Raw genomic sequence first — 17,727 nt, 5'->3', positions numbered from 1 at the left:
GCTGGGATTAGAGGCATGTGCCAAAGCGCCTGGCTGGGATTAGAGGCATGTGCCAAAGCGCCTGGCTGGGATTAGAGGCATGTGCCAGAGCGCCTGGCTGGGATTAGAGGCATGTGCCAGAGCGCCTGGCTGGCCATTTTATCTTTAGTGTGTTACCTTTTTTCACCTGGTGATCTGAAGGTGAAAACTGCAGCTTTTGCTTGGGTGTGGATTTCTTTGGTTTTGAGAAGTCTGCACGGTGTCTCCTTATGTGTGTTAACTGTGAGTCTGTTCTGTGCTAGCTGTTCACGTTCTCTGCCCGTGTACCCACCTCGTCATTGAGACTGTCCGTGTACTCTTCGAATGTTGAAAACGAGCTCATCTGTCTCGTGTTGCCATGTCTCTCAGTTGTTGCCTGTTCTTTGCCTTTTAATGATGCTTTTTCTTATATTAGCAAATTTTTAATGAAAATAAACTATCAACTTTATCTTTTATGGCATAGAAAGGCCTCCCCTGTTCAGAGCTTATAAAAGACACTTAACACATGTTTTTCTACTACGATTGTGGTTTTATTTTTACATGAAACGGCACCTTTCTTGAAAATTATTCTAGAGCAGTCTAAGCGACCTCGCCTTGAAGTGGGTCATCCAGGGGTAGTTTTCCAGCACCCAGGGGTGAACGCGGGCGTCCCTCTGCAGCAGTTAATGCCGACAGTCCAAGGTAAGCCCCGGCGGACAGCAGCACCGTTCGCGCATAGCGAGGGCGTGCACGGAGATCTTGACAGCCGAGAGGCTGTGAACTCCAGGGAGTGCTAAAGTTGGGGTGCTCCCTTGAGTCCCCTCAACCTACTGTGGAAAAGCCCCTGGAGACGTGTTCTTGCCACTCAGATGGGACCCACACCCCTCATTGTCGTTGTGCTTTCCAGCAAGTTTCATGCCTGTGTGTTTCTGAGTTACTGCTGTTGTGGGTTCCCTGTGATTGTCGGATGCTCGTTTTTGCTTGGCGCTAACTTGCGAAGGCCGAGTGCCTCTTTCCTTCTCTGTGTGCTCATCCGACATTAGACTGTAGAACACTCACTCCATTTGAGTGTGGCGGTTCTCAAGTGGGCTTCGGGATATCAAGTGCATTTTCCATGAGCGTGTGGAGGCTGCTGCACTCTGAAGTCAGTGCTCTGGCTTTCTTGTTTTGCAGGAGGGATGCCACCCACTCCCCAAGCCACACAGCTCTCTGGACAGAAGCAGAACCAGCAGCAGTATGATCCCTCCACTGGCCCCCCCGTGCAGAATGCTGCCAGCCTGCACACCCCGCCGCCGCAGCTGCCCACCAGGCTGCCCCCAGCCAGCGTGCCTGCCGCGGCTCTGCCTTCTGCACTGCAGTTCTCACAGCAGCCACAGGTGGTTGACGCGCAGGGCCAGCTCCAGGTTCCGGTGAAGACCCAGCAGCCACATATCCCCATCCCTGCGCCCCCTCCCAGCCAGCTCCCCACCCCTGCTTCCCAGCCTGTACAGCCAGCCCTCCACACTCAGATGCCTGGGAAGGCACAGCTGCAGGTCTCTCAGCTTCCAGTCCAGCCCCAGGTACTCCATGGACATTTGCTGTTTTGTTAGTTGCAGGAAAAAAGAAGTCGAGGCATTGACTTGCCGTCCACACATTTAGCAGGATGGTGCACAGCAGTGGATTTCTTTGTTTTCTCGTAGCATAGCAGTTTTGCTTGCCTTCTTAGACCATTAAGTTGATTTGATTTGGTGACTGCGATGTAATTTCATTTAATGCAGTAATAGTTATCATTATTAAAATAATAGCTGAGTGCAGTTCCACATGCCTATAATCACAGCGCTTGGGGTGCTGAGGCAGGAGAATCATTGGGAGTTCGAGGCCAGCCTGGACTTCATAGTGAAACGCTTGTCTCAAAACCAAAAAAAGCAGACTAAGAAGCTGTTGTTATTAACGCTCATAGTACAGAGCCCCAGGGCGCCGGTTACAAAATGCTGCAAAGGGCTGCGTGTCTCTTACACACTGTGAACTGCCCAGTGAAGCTGGAGCCCAGCTCTACCAGCCTCAGAGATGCTGGACTGGGCCCTGTGTTACATGATGACAGGGTGACAAGCTAGAGTGGGAACCTACTCTGTCTGAGGGCAAAGCCATACTCCTAATTACCCACCGGACCTCTTCTACACGCCTTCTTTCCCTTACCTAAAGTATAGATGTGTGTGAGGCATCACTGATCTGGCTTAATACACACTTCATGTAAAATGCCCTTCTGCCCACATTGTTCTGTTTCACCCCAGTGTGGGTTTGGAAGGCATATAGCAAGCTGGCTTCGGTTCCGGGGCCCAGCGAGTGGCAGGAGCTGCTGCACCATCCCTGCTGAGAGCACAAAGGGGCTGGAGGGAAGGGTTTTCAGAGAATTGTCTCCATTCTCCTAATTCATTTGTATTTTGAGAACCTCCTTTCCTGTTACCTCATGCTCACTTTCAGTAGAATTCCTGGGGGCTTTGAGTTAAGGTTCATTACGATTTGAAGCCAGGTCTTATGTGTATAGTAATAGCACGGCGGCAGTCAGTCCTAGACACCACCTGCTCATCAGCTTCCTGCTGATGGTCAGGCACCATGACAAAGTCTTCCTGGCATCATTCTTTCTTCCCTGCTCGGGGATTATAAGAGGCTAGCCCCTTGGCGCATTGCACACACAGAACCAGCAGGGCTGCGCCTGTCTATCCAGGGTACAGCTTAGATGCTTGTGGAAGTGGTTTTCTTTCCTGGAGCCACATACTGAGCTGGAGCAGTGCTGTGGTTCTTCATAGACTGGTTCACCTGCCTATGTCTTTAAAGGGATCAGCTGTGGGGAATGATGTATAAGGAGCTCTGTATACATCTGTAGCAACCTGTTATTTGTGGGTTGAACCAGGGTAGGTGCACTTCCTCTTTACATGATCTGTTAGAAAATTTCCTGCTTTAAAAAAAGGGCTGGCCAGATAGCTCAGCAGATTAAAGCACCTGCTTAGGCAGATGCAGAGACCGGGGTTCTGTCCCCAGCATGCCCTGCCAGCCCTGCCCCTGGGGCACACTGAGATGGCGATTGAGACTGGGTGTGGTGGTGCGCACCTGTAATCCCAGCGCTTGGGAGGCTGAAAACAGGAGGATCACCACTAGTCTGATCTGTGTAATGAGACCGTGTAGATCCTGTACTAAAATACATTAAAAAAAAAAAAAAAAGAAGAAAAGAAAAAAAAATTCCTGGCTTTGCTGGTCATTCAGTTTCTGTCACTTGGCTCTGCTGTTGATGTGATGGCGTAGCGTGTTAGTAACCAAATGTGGCTGGGGCCTCGACAGCTTTATTTCTGAGAGTGTGTGCCCGCTGTGATTCCCTCGGCCCCAGGGATGGGGTTACTGTTGGCCCAGGGTAGGGAGTTTACTTGGGAGCCTTGCCAGGAGGCTTCTGAGTCCTCTAGACTCCAGCCCCAGCCGTGGCCCTGTGGGCTTGATTCCAGTCTGCTCTCTGCCCTTTCTCCTGCTCTTCCTGGTGCGGAGGCCCTTTTAGCTTCATAAGCCGGACCTCTGGAGGGCACTAAAGATTTCTGCCCACCTGAAAGGAAGACATACATTGAATTGGCACTTTTTCTTCAGAGAAAAGATGCAACATGATATGTAGTGTTTTCTAATGAGGAAAAAACTTACCTAATTAAATAAAAATGTACTTAACAACAGAAAGGCTGGAAAAAGCAAAATGAAAAGAATGGATGAAGGTACAGATTGTAGAGAGATCTTACGAGGTCCTGGGCAGGAAGCGGGCTGGCTTTGCGGACCTGATGCCGTCTGTGGTAACAGTCTGGTGTCTTGGGAGGCGGGCTCAGGCTGGTCTCGTAGGTCCTGGAGCCTTGTCTTGATCCTCTGCTCTGTTGTCCTTCCTATTAGACCATGACATCAGCTAGGCCCCCACTGGACCCTGCCCAGCCCTGCCAGAGGCCTCTGCCTACCTCATCTTCTTCCTCATCCCTCACACCTGTGAGTGCATCAGGCCCGGGGCCCTTGCCTGCACGGTCCTCACCGGTGAACAGACCCTCCTCAGCAAGTAGCAAGGCGCTGTCTCCTGTTACCTCCCGGTCTCCTGGGGCAGCGGTGCCAGCCCCCCCCAAACCACAGAGTCCTGCACAGAACATTGCCACATCCCAGGACAGCCCTCAGGAGAAGCTGGCAGAGCAAATAGCCCTGGTAAGCATGCCGAAGCCAATTAGAACATGTGTGCCAAGGAAGTGAAGTCTCCCTGTGTGCCCAAGGCTGGCATCCAACTACTGGGCTCAGGCCCTAGGCTTCCTGCCTCAGCCCCTGGTGTACCTGGGCCTGCAGGTGTAAACTCTCATACCTGGCCTGGGTTCTAACTTGTGCAGTGTATGTGGTTTTGATTTTGAAGGCTGTGATTGTTTAAAATTTCACCTTGCCCTGTAGTTTGGGATCATTAGAAGCCACAGTTGAAGCGCAGGGTGTGTGTCCCCACTTCTAGTAAAAGCAGGCTCTGTGAGGAGTCTCTTCCTTGTGGCACAGTGAGGGTGCAGGGCTGCTTTCTTAACAGCTGCAGGGGAGGGGGCAGCAGTCAAACAGGCTGAGTGGTTAGAGCCAGGTGGGCCTCTCCTACCATTGCTGTCTAGCACAGAGCACTTGGCGCTTGTTAGGTGACTAAGTGTTTACTCTTCACAGCTTCATTAGGGGAGTGAAGAAGGTGCGGTACATCAGAATAGAGTGTTATGGATCCCCTGCTCCTCATGATCTGACCATAGCACAGTGATCGATAAGTGGTGGTCTCATTTCCAGTATTCCTCCCTGCCCTGACTGTTTTCAAGCAGATTTCAGCATCATATTGTTTTCCTTGTAAATACTTTGGCATAAACACTAGCTTTTGCTGAGTAAGGTGGCACATGCCTGTGTAATGCCGGCTACTTGGGAAAGTGAGGCAGGAAGATTCAGTGTTAAGTGACTGCCCTCAGGAGCTTAGGGAGACCTTGTCTTGAAATAAACAATAAAAATGCTGGGGCTGGGGATGTAGCTCCCTTCTAGAATGCTTGCGTAGCACTTGGAGGCCCTGGAGCTTTTGGTGCTGGGCATGGAAGTGCTTTTCTGCTGAGATACCCTGGCTGGGTTTTATTCTGCTTTTAGAACAGGGGTGGGTATGGTGTTCTGGCCTCCTCTGAGCCATCTGGGAGGCCCTTGAGCCACATAACCAAGGTCCAGTGCTCACCTCACAGTCTCCCCCTCAGCGCCTGACAAAGCCCCTTTCATGGTAGGATTCAGATATTGGAACCCAGGTTAGTGGAATGCACCTACAAGTTGTGTGTTCACTCCTTGTCTCCCCATACTGTACCCTTCCAGGAAAACCAGATCCACCAGCGGATAGCAGACTTGCGGAAAGAAGGCTTGTGGTCCCTGAGAAGGCTGCCTAAGCTGCAGGAGGCCCCACGGCCCAAGTCCCACTGGGACTACCTTCTGGAGGAAATGCAGTGGATGGCCACAGACTTTGCCCAGGAGAGAAGGTGGAAGTTGGCTGCTGCCAAGAAGGTGAGCTCAGAGCACAGGCCAACTCTGTGGTGAGTCCATGTGCAGGGCCATGGTAGATGGACACCCGTGTGCTGGGGACTTTTGGAAGAGCGTTCTCTTGCATGTGGAAGGAAGGCAGCTGCAGGTCTACAGAGCTGCAGCCTGCACTGCCAGGAGCAGGACCAAGCCTGGCTATGGTTCTGCTGCAGTTGGGTTCCTACCCTTTCCTTTGGCTGGCTCTTTTTTTTTTTTTTTTTTTTTTTTGGTGGAACCGGGGATTGAATTGGCTGGATCTTGGAATCAGCAGGCTTCCAATGTCCCACACCCTCCTGGTACCCAGGCTGATCAGGAGTAGGGTGGCCAACACGTCCTGGCCTTTTTGCCTGCCTGCCTCTGATGCCTGCTTCTATTTCGTTGAATGCCAACTTCGTGACTTTGCCCACAGCAGACACAGAGTCCTGGGAGCACCACAGGCAGCCAGCCCTCTGAGAGCCCCAACTGCCCTCACCTACTGCCCTGTCTCTTATGGGCCCCTGTGCTGCCGTTTCCTGTGTTCAGGGTCCCCTGCCCTGAGTACTTCTACCTCTGACATCCCACCCTGCTTAGTTTGTATTTTTTTACTTATATTTTTGATTTTTGAGACAGGGTCTTGCTCTGTTGGAAATGAGCTCCCAGACTCAGTTGTCAGTGTACATAATGAAGCATGCAGACACCAGGAAATCTCGACAAGGCCTGTTACTTTTGCAAAATGGCACAAGTGTGAGGCAGTGGGCATACAGGACAAAGCACGGTTGCCCCATTACTCCTAATGCAGGAGAAGCAGCTGATCTTTAAATTCCTTGGCTGAATTCAAAGGTTTATAGTCTGTCATGGTTAACTACAGTGGTAATGGTGGTGAGGGCTTGGTGTATTGCTGAGTAGGTTAGAGGGAGTGTGGGGTTTAGAATGAAAAGTGTTTGGTTTTTATCTTGCGAACTGACTGTGTTCTGGGGAAAAGTACATAGTCACCATTTTTTGGAGCTCAGGATACTAACAGATGTGGTGGAGTGAAGTGGGTGTGGGTGCTGAGTAGACAGCCAGCTCATTTAAACCCAAAATCATGTTGCTTTGGCCTTTGCTTTATCAGAAAAGACAAAGTCTATTTTTCAGTTTTCCCTGTCTCTTATCTTTGTGTTCCTTATTAAAACTTTGTGAGCAGTTTATCTGTGTCCTTTTCCTCCCCCCCCCCCCTTTTTTTTTTTTTTTTTTTTTTTTTTGCAGAACCGGGGATTGAACTCAGGCCCTTGCACTTGCTTGGGAAGCACTTATTCTGCTGAGCCATCTCCCCAGCCCCTCCCTCCCCCTTTTTTTCCATTTTTCTTTTCTTTTTTCTTTTTTGAGACAGTCTCACTGTATTGTTCAAGACTGGCCTTGGCCTTGAGTTCATGATGTAGCCCAGGTTAGCTTTGAACTCTTGGTGACTCATCCTCAGTCTCCCAAGTGCTGGGATTACAGCTGTGTGCCATCCTACCCATCATGTTCTTCTATCAAGAACTTGTTAGTTAGATTAATTGGGGGAGACTGATGAGTAAGGACAATCTCCAGGCAAGAATAAACAGACTTGGGCACAGGTGTGACCAAAGCCCAGGCCCTGGAACACATAAGCAGATTTGGGAAGAAGCCACATCTGGACACTGTCTTTAAGAGACTGGAATCGCTGGCTCTTAGTCCTGTATACAGGTGTATCCAGAAACAGTCCTAAGGACCAGTGGTTGGAGCTTCTTTTTGGTGTTTTGCCTACGTTGTTGTTATGATTGTGGTACAGGGGATTGAACTCAGGACCCTGCGCTTGCCAGGCAAAAGCACTTATTCTACTGAGCCATCTCCCCGGCCCTGTTATTATTATTTCAATGGGTCTTTGGTTACACTTTTTTGCTGGGTGGCTAAGTCCAAGTTAAAGTGAGAGCGTTGTTATTATTATTACTATTATTATTAATTTTTTTTTTTTTTTTGTGGAACCGGGGATTGAACTCAGGCCCTTGCACTTGCCAGGGAAGCACTTATTCCACTGAGCCATCTCCCCGGCCTCCAGTGAGAACATTATTAATCAAAGTTAACTTTTTTGTGAGCCAGGTATCCAAGTCAGTTGGGTTCGTTATTATGGGCTCACGTGTGGAGACCCAGGTCTGCTGTCAGTGTTCGCTACCAGGGTGAGTCATGGTCTGCTTGGCCGTGGAGCTTCCTGTGGAAGCTCAGGAGACATTTTTAGTGACCTTCTTTTCTTAGCACACTGTACTTTGGTTAACTGCAGGGGTCTCCTTGGTCAGGAGGTTGGATGACTCACCATATTTGTAGTGTCTTGTAGAAAAGGTCCCCTCCTGTCCTGGGTTTTTGTTCACCTTGGAGGGGCAGGGCCAAAATACTGGCAGTCTTCATAGCCCAGTTACGTTTTTAGCTTTGGTCTCCGAGCTTGGGTGTTGAACACCCAGGCATTCAGTTCTTCTTGAGAGGTTGAAGTGCCTTGAAGTATATAATATAACCAGGAAACTGTTATATTTTTTGAATCAATCGTGGGTATCTTAGAAGTTGAATCCCTGTAGAATATTAACAGATAACAAAGTTTAATAGAGAAAAGCTGAGATCAAGAACAATGTAACACTCATGCTAGCATCATTATATTAGAACCGTTAGGTTGGGCTAATACCTTTGAAATATAGTTTTTGTTTTAGTATAAAATAAATTTTTAGTCAGTTGTCTTTGGTTAGAAAGTTCTATCTTAAATGACATTCAGAAAATTTTAACTAATTTGATATCTTTTAATCACTTTTGTTACCAGAGTAATATTTAAGGAGAACTTAACCCACAGATTATGAATGTTTAACTCTTAATCGTTGTAGGGACACTGTCTGGTGTGTAGAAGATATAGGCCCATCAAATTACTCTAACACAGTCATATAACAGCCCCATAAATCTAAGTCTGGAAAGGTCCACCGTGACGAACAAGTGTAGTTGGGAGGTCATCAGTATGGCAAGATGTCTTTTTCTGCGCTTGTATCTTAAAACAGCTAAATACTTGAGAAAGCACAAATGTTTTTAATGTACTATGAGATTAGCAATGAATGGCATCACAACTGTACAGAAATCTTACTTCTTTAGATATAGGGAACTTAACCTTTGACTTATAACCCACCTTAGTATATTATGGTAATTCAGTGATCCCTGAGGTGTGCGTCGTAAGACCCTAGGGAAATCAGCTAAGTTTTGGGCTAGGTAGTTGGTTTTTAATCATGGAGAGGAGTCTTGCTTAACAACTTTTGAAGTTGAAGGGATCCCTTCTTAGTTACCTTGCCAGCTGTTTTATATGACATCATAACAGTTAACATTTTAAGCCACATGTGGAAGACGAAGAAAGATCTCTTTAGATTATTGTACACAGACATTGCATTTATAAAACTAATTCTGAACATTGTCTTGGTTATGTAACTTCCTGACTGGAAACATGTCACCAGTCTTTACAATACCTTTATTTTTATCAACTGCTTTATTTTATTTTTTTAATTAAGTAAATTTTATTTTAAAGAAATTTCATGTGATTAATTAGGGCCATGTTAATGAGGCTGTCTTCAGAGTAGGCCTTTTCGAAAGAACTGAAGCTTACTCCAGCCATCCCATCTGCCATGTGGTCTTATATTCAGTTTCATCCAGCAATACATTTTTGGAGCATTTATGATAGATGGATCTGCTTAGTCTGACACTGTCTCTAAACATGCATTAAGTTCATTCATCTCCTGCAGAGAAATTACAAGGTTTAGAATGGCACCAAGTAGTTCCAGTAAATCTAAACTGTGCAGACTGAATAGCTATCTCCAGCTGTCAGAATTAAATTTTTAGTTCATGTTTGTATCATCAACTGCTTTAAATTAGTGTAGAGTTAAGCTGTGTGAGCCACATAAAAACACACAGTTTAATCATATATAGTCTTCGTGTTTTCAGTTCTAAGGCCTTTATTTGTAAGTCTCACATGAGTTGGAAGTCTCTTACATTAATTTTATAATCTTTTGAATGACCTAGATAATTGTTTTTATGTGGGAGGTCAAGAGAGCCAGAGCTTTTAGAGCTCTTAGAAATACTGGCCAGGGCCAGGGAGATAGCTCAGTAGAATAAGTGCTTGCCTGGCAAGCACAGGGTCCTGAGTTCAATCCCGGTACTGCAAAGAAAAGAAAGAAAAAGAAAAAAAGAACAAGAAATGTTGGCTAAATTGAGTTACAGCTATAATAATCTGCTGTAGGTTTATTATAAATTGACTAGTCAGAACTTTTTGGGGTGGCCAATTGTGTAGATATTTTTTCTAATAGTGGTAAAAAGGTAAGAGGGGAAAACTTTTTACTATAGATTTTGATAGGTTTTTCAGCAGCGCAGTAAAGAGATGGGAAAGGTAAAAGACGCCTTTAGTAAAGCCACAGCCCCGGAGAGGATCGAGGGCAGGTGGGGCAGGTAGTCCTCTGGGCTGAGACAGAGAAAGCCGAGGCGCCTGTGGACTTCTGCTAAGGGTGGGGCTGGAGGGGATGTTTAGAAATGTCTGGGAGCTGACTGGGTCTTCCCTGTGGCAGCTGGAAAGGTGGAAGGAAACTGCACCCTGGGCTGGGCTGGAGAAGCAGTGGGGAGGCGGTCTCTGCGAGGATAAGCTGCTGTTTTAAGGGCTTCAGCTGTATCAGACGACCACCACAATAATCCAGCAGTTTACGCTAGGGCCAGCACCTGTCAATAAGATCAGTCTTCCCTTGTGCAGCTGTGGCCACTGTACCAGGGACTAAGTCCTCAGGTGGCACCAGCTTCTATTGAAGCCGGTCCAGAATGTTGGAAATTATATATAGGTTGGGACAGGGACTCCTGAGGGTCCCATGAGGAGGAGACCAGAAGTGAATCCTTTTGTTTTTTAATTTAAGTCCCTGGGGCTTTTAGGGGAATGGAGGACAACTAGCTTTTGTTGCTAACATGGCATAATTTTATCTCTTCCTGAGACCTTAGTCTGTCATTAACATCTTTAGTCAATTGGCATAGCTGCTTCTCCCCAGAGTTGAACTGGCCTTGAACTCTTTATGTAACCCAGGCTGGCCTTGACTGCCAGCTGACCTCCTGCCTCAGCCTCCCAAGTGCTGGGATTATAGGCAAGTGCCACCATGCTTCCCCCCCCGCCCCAGTCTGGAGGTTGTCAGTCTTTAGCACCAGTCCAAGGGGCCTAGTATTTTATCCTTGAGCCCATTGTTCTTCTAGCCTGTAGGCATTTATATTTTCTGTTCTGTTTGTGCCAAAGCCAGAGGCCCAGTCTCAGTGTGCAGAGATATCTTGCCTTGGGTTACTTTTGAAGGATCTTGACTTGGGACAGGGACAGAAAAGCCTTGGGGGCAACTGAGTACTGTTTTGTACTTTCTTACACTGGTCTGTGCACGGTTGCCTGGTTCTCCCCTTGTTGCTTCTGGGTACTTTTTTGCATTGCTGAGAGATCTTTGCCAGTCCAGAGATCTTGGAAACAGGTGTTTGTCTTGGAGGCCACTTGCAACAAGGCCAGTGAGTCTCCTCTTAAGTGAGAGTTCTCATGTCTCAGTAACCCCTGGGCCCTACAGTTAGTTGGGTGCCAAAACTTGAAAATGAGCCTCCAGATTCGATTTGTCAGGACACAATGAAGCACTCGGACCCCCAAATTCTTGACACGATTTTTTTTTTTTTAATTTTTAGGGAAGGGTCTACAGGATGTTTAGGGTCTCACTACTAGATCAGACTCTAGTGATTCTCCTGTTGATAGCCTCCCATGTTGATAGCCTCCTGTTGATAGCCTCCCATACCTAATCCTGAGGTATTTGGTTTTTGGGGGTTTTTTTTGTTTTTCTTTTTGGCGGAACCGGGGATTGAACTCAGAACCTGCGCTTGGGGCTGGTGAGATGGCTCAGTGGTCTAAAGCACCTACTTAGAACAAGCTTAGCAAAGCACAGGGACTGCGGTTCAATCCCCCAGCACCACATGCCAGCCAGCCCCGCCCCCTGGTGGGCTGAGCTGGCCACACACACACACACACACACACACACACACAAATAAATAAATAAAATTTAAAAAAAAAAAAAAAAGAACCTGCGCTTGCCATGGAAGCACGTATTCCACTGAGCCATCTCCCTGGCCCATCCTGAGGTATTTGGATTAAAGCTATTTGGATTAAAGCCAGCTGAGCTGTTTGGCTGGCCCATTGACATGACTTTTTACTTTTGTAAAAGGTCACAACATGAGGTGACGGGTACAAGACAAAGCAGGATTGCACCTTTTATTCCTAATGCAGGAGAAACACCTGACCTTTAAACTGGTTGGCTGATTTCAAAGGCTTACCTATAGTCCAGGCTGGCCTTAACCTTACAGCGATCTTCCTGCCTCATTCTCCCAATGTGTGCCCCACTGATTTCTCTCCATTTCTTTCTAAGTGAATTCTAGGAATAAGTGATCTAAGATCAGACTGACAGGAAAAACCCAGCTGTTTGCAGAGGAAGAAGGTCCTAGATGCGTGCACTCTGGAGCAGACACTGTGTTGGCACACCTAGGGTGTGGCCTGGGCACACAGATGTTGGGCTGGGCAGGACAGGTCAGCTGGTTGGGGACAGAATGGACTGACAGGATGGACCTCAGAGTAGCCCTGAATCTGCTGCTATTTGGCAAGCCGTGTATCCTGCCCTCTTTGCGGTCCCTTCTCCCTAGATAGGCAAGCAGAGGGCCCTGAGCATATAGTCCCCACCATGAGGGTGGCAGACCTGCAGTGTCTCAGCGCTCTGGGCATGTCCTCAGCCTCCCTTCTTCTTCACTGCCTCCTGGGGTTGCTGCTGATGGGCAAGTTTCTGTGGGCAGTGCTTCTTGTGGGAACCTTAGTCCTGAAGGCCTCTGGGTACATGGAGTGCAGATTAACACTGTAAGGTGGAGGCCTTAAAGATGTGGATCAGGGGCCAGGGAGAAAGCTCAGTGGAATACGCACTTCCCTGGCAAGCGCAAGGACCTGAGTTCAATCCCTGGTTCCGCTAAAAAAAAAAAAAAATGTGGATCAGGGCTGGCCAAATAGCTCAACAGATTAAAGCACCTGCAAGCAGGCACAGGGGCCAGGGGCTTGATCCCCGGGCCTGTTGTGCCGGCCCCACCCCCAGGGCATGCTGAGATGGCAGTTGAGACTGGGCATGGTGGCGTGCTCTTGGGAGGCTATAAACAGGAGAATCTCTACGAGTCCAATCTAGTAGTGAGACCCTGAACAACCTGTACATCCTTCTCTAAAATTTAAAAAAAAAAAAGATGAACCAGCTGGGCACAGTGATGTTGCATGTTTGAAATCCTAGCTCCTAGGAGCCTGAGGCAAAAGGGTTGAAAGTGTTAGCCTGGCCCAGGCAGTTAGTGGGACCCTGTCTCAGAATAAAAAACAAATTGCTGAGAATGTAGCCCAGTGCCCTGGGTTCAGTTCCTAGTGACACACACATGCATGCCCCAGCGAAGCGTCCTGACACAGAGTTCTCACGTCTAGGAACTGGTGAGCTTGGTGACATTCATGCTGTAGGACACGTCTGGCCCATTAGAAGTGACACTGGTCCCCATTTATTGAACAGAAAACTTCATTACAGTAAAGGCAAAGGGGAGTATAGCGGAGTGTAGTATTCCATGTTTGAGAAAAATATGTATACTTGGTCAAGTCACACTTTGTTGAAATATGAATCGAAGGTTAGTGGTCTGCTTGTGCCAGTGTTTCTCATAGTGCGCTCTGAAAGCAGAGGAGATTGCTCCTTTTTCTCTAGGGTGACAGAGAATGTGAAATAACCTTCTTGAACTCTTTATTTCCAGCTTGTCAGAACTGTAGCACGCCAGCATGCAGAGAAACAGCTTCGAGAGGAAAGGGGGAAGAGAGAGGAACAGAACAGACTGCGGCGCATTGCTGCCTCTGCTGCCCGAGAGATCGAGCACTTCTGGTCGAATCTTGAGCAGGTGGGACTCGCGGCCTGAAGGCCCTGGTCCCTGCTGGCTGGCGCCTGGTCAGCGGCTGCCTCTGTGCCTGGAGACGTGGCGGCAAGGAGCACATGTTGAGCTGGTGGCCAGGGCTTGCCGGTGGTACCTGTGTGGGAGCCTGCAGCCACTCTCATCCAGGGCTCTCTTGTGAGACAGGTCTTAGTTTTACCACTTGGTGTCATTGTTGCAGGATGCAGTAAGGTTCAAAACAAATAGCAAAGCACCAGACTGGACGTTTCTTTCTGAATGATGTGAAATGCGGGCGGGGCTACTTTTGTGCTATATGACTTGCTCTTTGTGGGATTCTATAATTCACATTCTTAATAAGTTGCTCACCTATTTGACTTTTTGTATTTAGGTTGTGGAAATAAAACTGCAAGTAGAATTAGAAGAAAAAAGGAAAAAGGCCTTAAATTTACAGAAAATTTCCAGGAGAGGTATGTTTTTTGCCTTTTCTTTCTTTTTTTCTTTTTCCCTTTTTTTAGGCATTATATCTTTTATAAAGCCCTAGCAAGGGCTTGGGGTTTAACTCTGAGGAAGAGTGCATGCTGTGTGTGTGTGTGTGTGTGTGTGTGTGTGTGTGTGTGTGTGTCCTGGTTCACTCCCCAGTACCAAGAAGAAGAAAAAAGCTTAACAGTTTCCCTGCGGCCATTTGCTTAGATTCTGCTCCACCAGGAAAAGACTGCATGGTGCCCTGGCCTCGAGCGTGAGGCAGGTCTGCTCACAGAGCTCGCTGGGTGTGAGTGCTCCACCTCAGTGTCGTACTGCCTGTGATGCATCCAGTTTTGTACTTCAGATTCTTGTGAGACACATGAGTGTGAACCAGGACCTTTCCATTAGTAATGCTGGGGGGTTGACGTCAGGCTGCCTGGCTCAGCATCTGAACAGCAAGAGGAGCTCACTGAGGTGTATGGCAGACGAGGACCTTTGGGGGCTGGGCTGGCACTGGCTCTGCACTATGACTTTCCTGTTTTGGTGGCAGCTGCCTCCAGTCGATGGGCCTGTGGGACCCTGCGCAGGCAGTGATGCCTATCCCTCACAGTGCCTCAGGTGGTAGTAGGGCACTCACCTTACTGATGGGGAAACCGAGGCCCAGAGAATCTCACTGTTAAAGTCACAGTGGGAAGCAACTATATCAGACCTCAGGAAGAAAGAGGTGGGGCTTGCACTCCTGCACTTCCTTGCATGGTGGCAGGAGTGGAGCGGAAGAGCATCATCTTTCCAAAGCTTTAGTGACAGCTAATCATGTTTCTTGTCTTTAGGAAGAGAGTTGCGATCTAAGGGATTTGATCCACTGTCAGAACACTTCCTGGTAAGGTTCATAATGTTACTGCGCACAGCGAAGAAGGGAAGCGACGTAGGCTAGCCCTGTGTTGTCCCAGGGCTCCTTGTTGTCCTCTGCAGCTCATACTGAATGGACTCTCGTGACTCGGTCATATGTTTGATTTTTATTACGTTTCAGGATTCCGGACTTTCTGGAAGAAAGAGGAAAGCGAGCACATCTCTGACAGATGATGAAGGTATGTTCCCTTCCCTTGGTGCCAACCCTGCCCCAGGACCCTCAGAGTCCGTGACCCTGTAGTAATCTTGTTTTTAAGCCAGCTGGAAAGCACAGCCTCTGCATGTGTGCAGGTGTTTCTCAGTGTACCGAAGACTTGGTGTTCCTAGAAGATTCCAGGTGATTTCTGGGGCGGCACAGTGGCATCTGCCTTTGTGAGCGTTGGAGCTCAGGGCATCCAGAGAGCAGTGGGGCCACATGCTCTGGTAGCATAGGGCCGTGTCCACCTTGAGGGTATCCCTGGTGTAAGGGGTCAGGACACCATGCAGGCAGGAACTGTGCGGGCTGTCAGCAGCCAGGGCTCTTGAGGGGGACCCCTGTGATACTCAGATGGGAGCACCCAAGTAGGCGTGTGGAGGGCTGTGAGTGAGCTGGGAACAGCCTGTGGCCAGCAGCCTCTGAACTGTGTGCTGTGTGTCTCAGGGCTGGGCCCGGGGTTTGGGAGCCAAGGGAGGGGCAGGAGCAGGTCTGTGGAAGCCTGTCCAACAGTGACCCATCCCAGCAGGGGCCTAGTAAGGCCTGAGGTATCAGCGGTCAAATGGCTTATTGATTCAATTGGTAAAGTCTAGTAACCTTTTCTGGATTTTGAGAGTTTAGTATTTTGGCGTGTACTGATTTTTAGTAATGGTCAGAGTTGAGTTCTGTTACAAGCAACAGGAGCAAACTGTAGTGGCCCAAGTGGACTGGAGCTTGGAGAAGATGGTCCAGTGCTGGCATGGGACTTGGTAGTGTCTTTGGAGGTCCCCACTTCTGTTACCAAGGATCTCCAGCTGCTCTCCTGGGCAGGTGGCTCTTGCAGCTCAGCTTTCTGCTGTAGCTTGAGGTATTAGTGAAAGTGAAGGAAGGGACAGCTCAGCACAATGGGTGCCTCTAGCCCCTGGGAGGAAGCAGATGCCTCCCAGGAGGTCCTGGCCATCTTCCTGCCAGGTCCTGCCCACACGCTAATGCTTGGATGCTGCTGTGTGGCCACGTACAGTGATGCGGGTAAATGTCTTCATGGGTGTTTCGCTGAGGTGAGGGCATCTCATGGGGTAGGTTAGCACAGGGAAGTTAGAGTGCTCAGGAGGAGCTCCCGTACATGAAGTTTACATTCCCTTTTAAGGGAGATTCGAAACCTTTCTTTCCTGATACTGATTTATCTTCTGCTTGTGTCTGGGTCTTTTCCTTTTTCTTCTTCTTTTTTATTTTTATTTACAAAATTATTTTATTCATATTCATGTATGAAAAAATGGCTGTACTATCATGTTTACATACATTCTTATATTGGAAACAATTCAGTTTCAAATCATATTTAAATTTTATAAGGAACGCATAAACATTAAGCATTAATTGATTATAGTAAACAGAATAGGAAGAAAAACCATAAGGCATAATTTTTTCTTTTATTAAAGAGCGGCATCCTCTGAGAAGAACCAACTCAATTAGTGATATTCACCCACATTGCAAAATAATATATACAAAGGAAAGTTAAGTGATTGTACTGATTTTATTACTTTTACTACACCATTTTTATCTTCCTTACACTCCATTCGAAGAAATAAAGCATGATCTGAAGAAAAGGGTGTCCTCCTTTGTCCTTGCCATGCAAAGGCCTGGAAGCGCTGGACAAGTGAGCACAGTGACTCACTCGGATCATGTGCAGTGGTGGTTCGGACCCACGAGGAGAATCTCACCTTAACTTGGGGGCCAGACTAACTCCGTGGGAGCTGTGTAGACAGAAGCACTTCTGTTCTTGCCTCCAGTCTCACTAAGCAGAAAAAGAGCTTACAGAAGAGAGTGCAGCCATTCATCTTTCTTTTAGAAAGAAGGCCCTTTCTTGAGTACCTGAAAAAAAGGGTGACTGTGGTCGAAGGATTGGTGGATTGATACTGTGTTGTTACAATGAGAACAAGGCACACACTGAAGCCACAGTAAGATTGGACCAGGGAGATGGCTCAGTGGAATATGCGCTTCCCTGGCAAGCTCAAGGGCCTGAGTTCAGTCCCCGATTCCGCCAAAAAAAAAAAAAAAAAAAAAAAAAACCAGACAGAATAAAGTGTGAATCACAATAAGATTAAGAAACTTGGGGCTGGGGAGACGGCTCAGTGGAATATGCGCTTCCCTGGCAAGCTCAAGGGCCTGAGTTCAGTCCCCGATTCCGCCAAAAAAAAAAAAAAAGAAAAAGAAACTTCCACAACTTTTATCAGTTCCTCAAATAATGGAGCAAGTCCCTTTCTAAGCTGACAGTCAGTCCTGTGTTGGCATTGCTGCTTGTTATGAAGCTCATCACCAAAAGTAAACGATTGACCGAAGCACCTGGTAGGTGTTATAGTAGCAGGTGATGCTGCCAAAGCAGACGTAGACAAGAAGCCCGGCCTCCAAGCATGCTCCAGGGCATTGTCATTGGCCACTTTAATAATAGGTACTCCGTCTCTGTGTGGTACAGTCATCGCATGGAGCGCTTCAGCACTTGGTGACCTCTTATACAGGAATCGCTCTAAGTCATCAGCCATGCCGCGCAGCTCTGGCCTTGGCCCCTGGCCTCCTTGGTTGTCCAGCTGTCTCCCACAGCCCTTCAGCAATACCTTCAAACAGCTTCCTCTCCTCTCCTCTCCTCTCCTCCCCCTCCCTCCCCTCTTTTTCTCCCTTTCTTTCCCTCTCCCCTTCCCTCCCTCCCTCCCTCC

At 47.9% G+C, this 17,727-nt stretch overlaps 1 protein-coding gene and 1 pseudogene across 6 annotated transcripts in view; one reads left to right on the top strand and one right to left on the bottom strand.

Annotated features, from left to right (window-relative positions):
* Ep400 (E1A binding protein p400) overlaps positions 1 to 17,727 on the top strand; it is a 109,825-nt gene that overhangs the window by 24,561 nt on the left and 67,537 nt on the right. For 5 of the 6 annotated variants that reach the window (XM_023720643.1, XM_004635846.2, XM_023720642.1 and 2 more), the window contains 8 exons: positions 592 to 699; positions 1,171 to 1,556; positions 3,895 to 4,191; positions 5,344 to 5,529; positions 13,345 to 13,485; positions 13,865 to 13,943; positions 14,769 to 14,818; positions 14,969 to 15,026. In XM_023720643.1, the coding sequence (XP_023576411.1) occupies positions 592 to 699; positions 1,171 to 1,556; positions 3,895 to 4,191; positions 5,344 to 5,529; positions 13,345 to 13,485; positions 13,865 to 13,943; positions 14,769 to 14,818; positions 14,969 to 15,026 (1,305 nt within the window). The remainder of the gene's footprint in view (positions 1 to 591; positions 700 to 1,170; positions 1,557 to 3,894; positions 4,192 to 5,343; positions 5,530 to 13,344; positions 13,486 to 13,864; positions 13,944 to 14,768; positions 14,819 to 14,968; positions 15,027 to 17,727) is intronic. The other variant, XM_004635847.2, reaches the window with a different exon arrangement.
* LOC111817991 lies at positions 16,862 to 17,636 on the bottom strand (annotated as a pseudogene).

This window comes from Octodon degus, unplaced genomic scaffold, assembly GCF_000260255.1.
Source record: "Octodon degus isolate 3935 unplaced genomic scaffold, OctDeg1.0 scaffold00076, whole genome shotgun sequence".
Taxonomy (NCBI): Eukaryota; Metazoa; Chordata; class Mammalia; order Rodentia; family Octodontidae; genus Octodon; species Octodon degus.
Note: the sequence above shows the minus strand (reverse complement) of the source record. Positions and strands in the feature narration are given on the sequence as shown.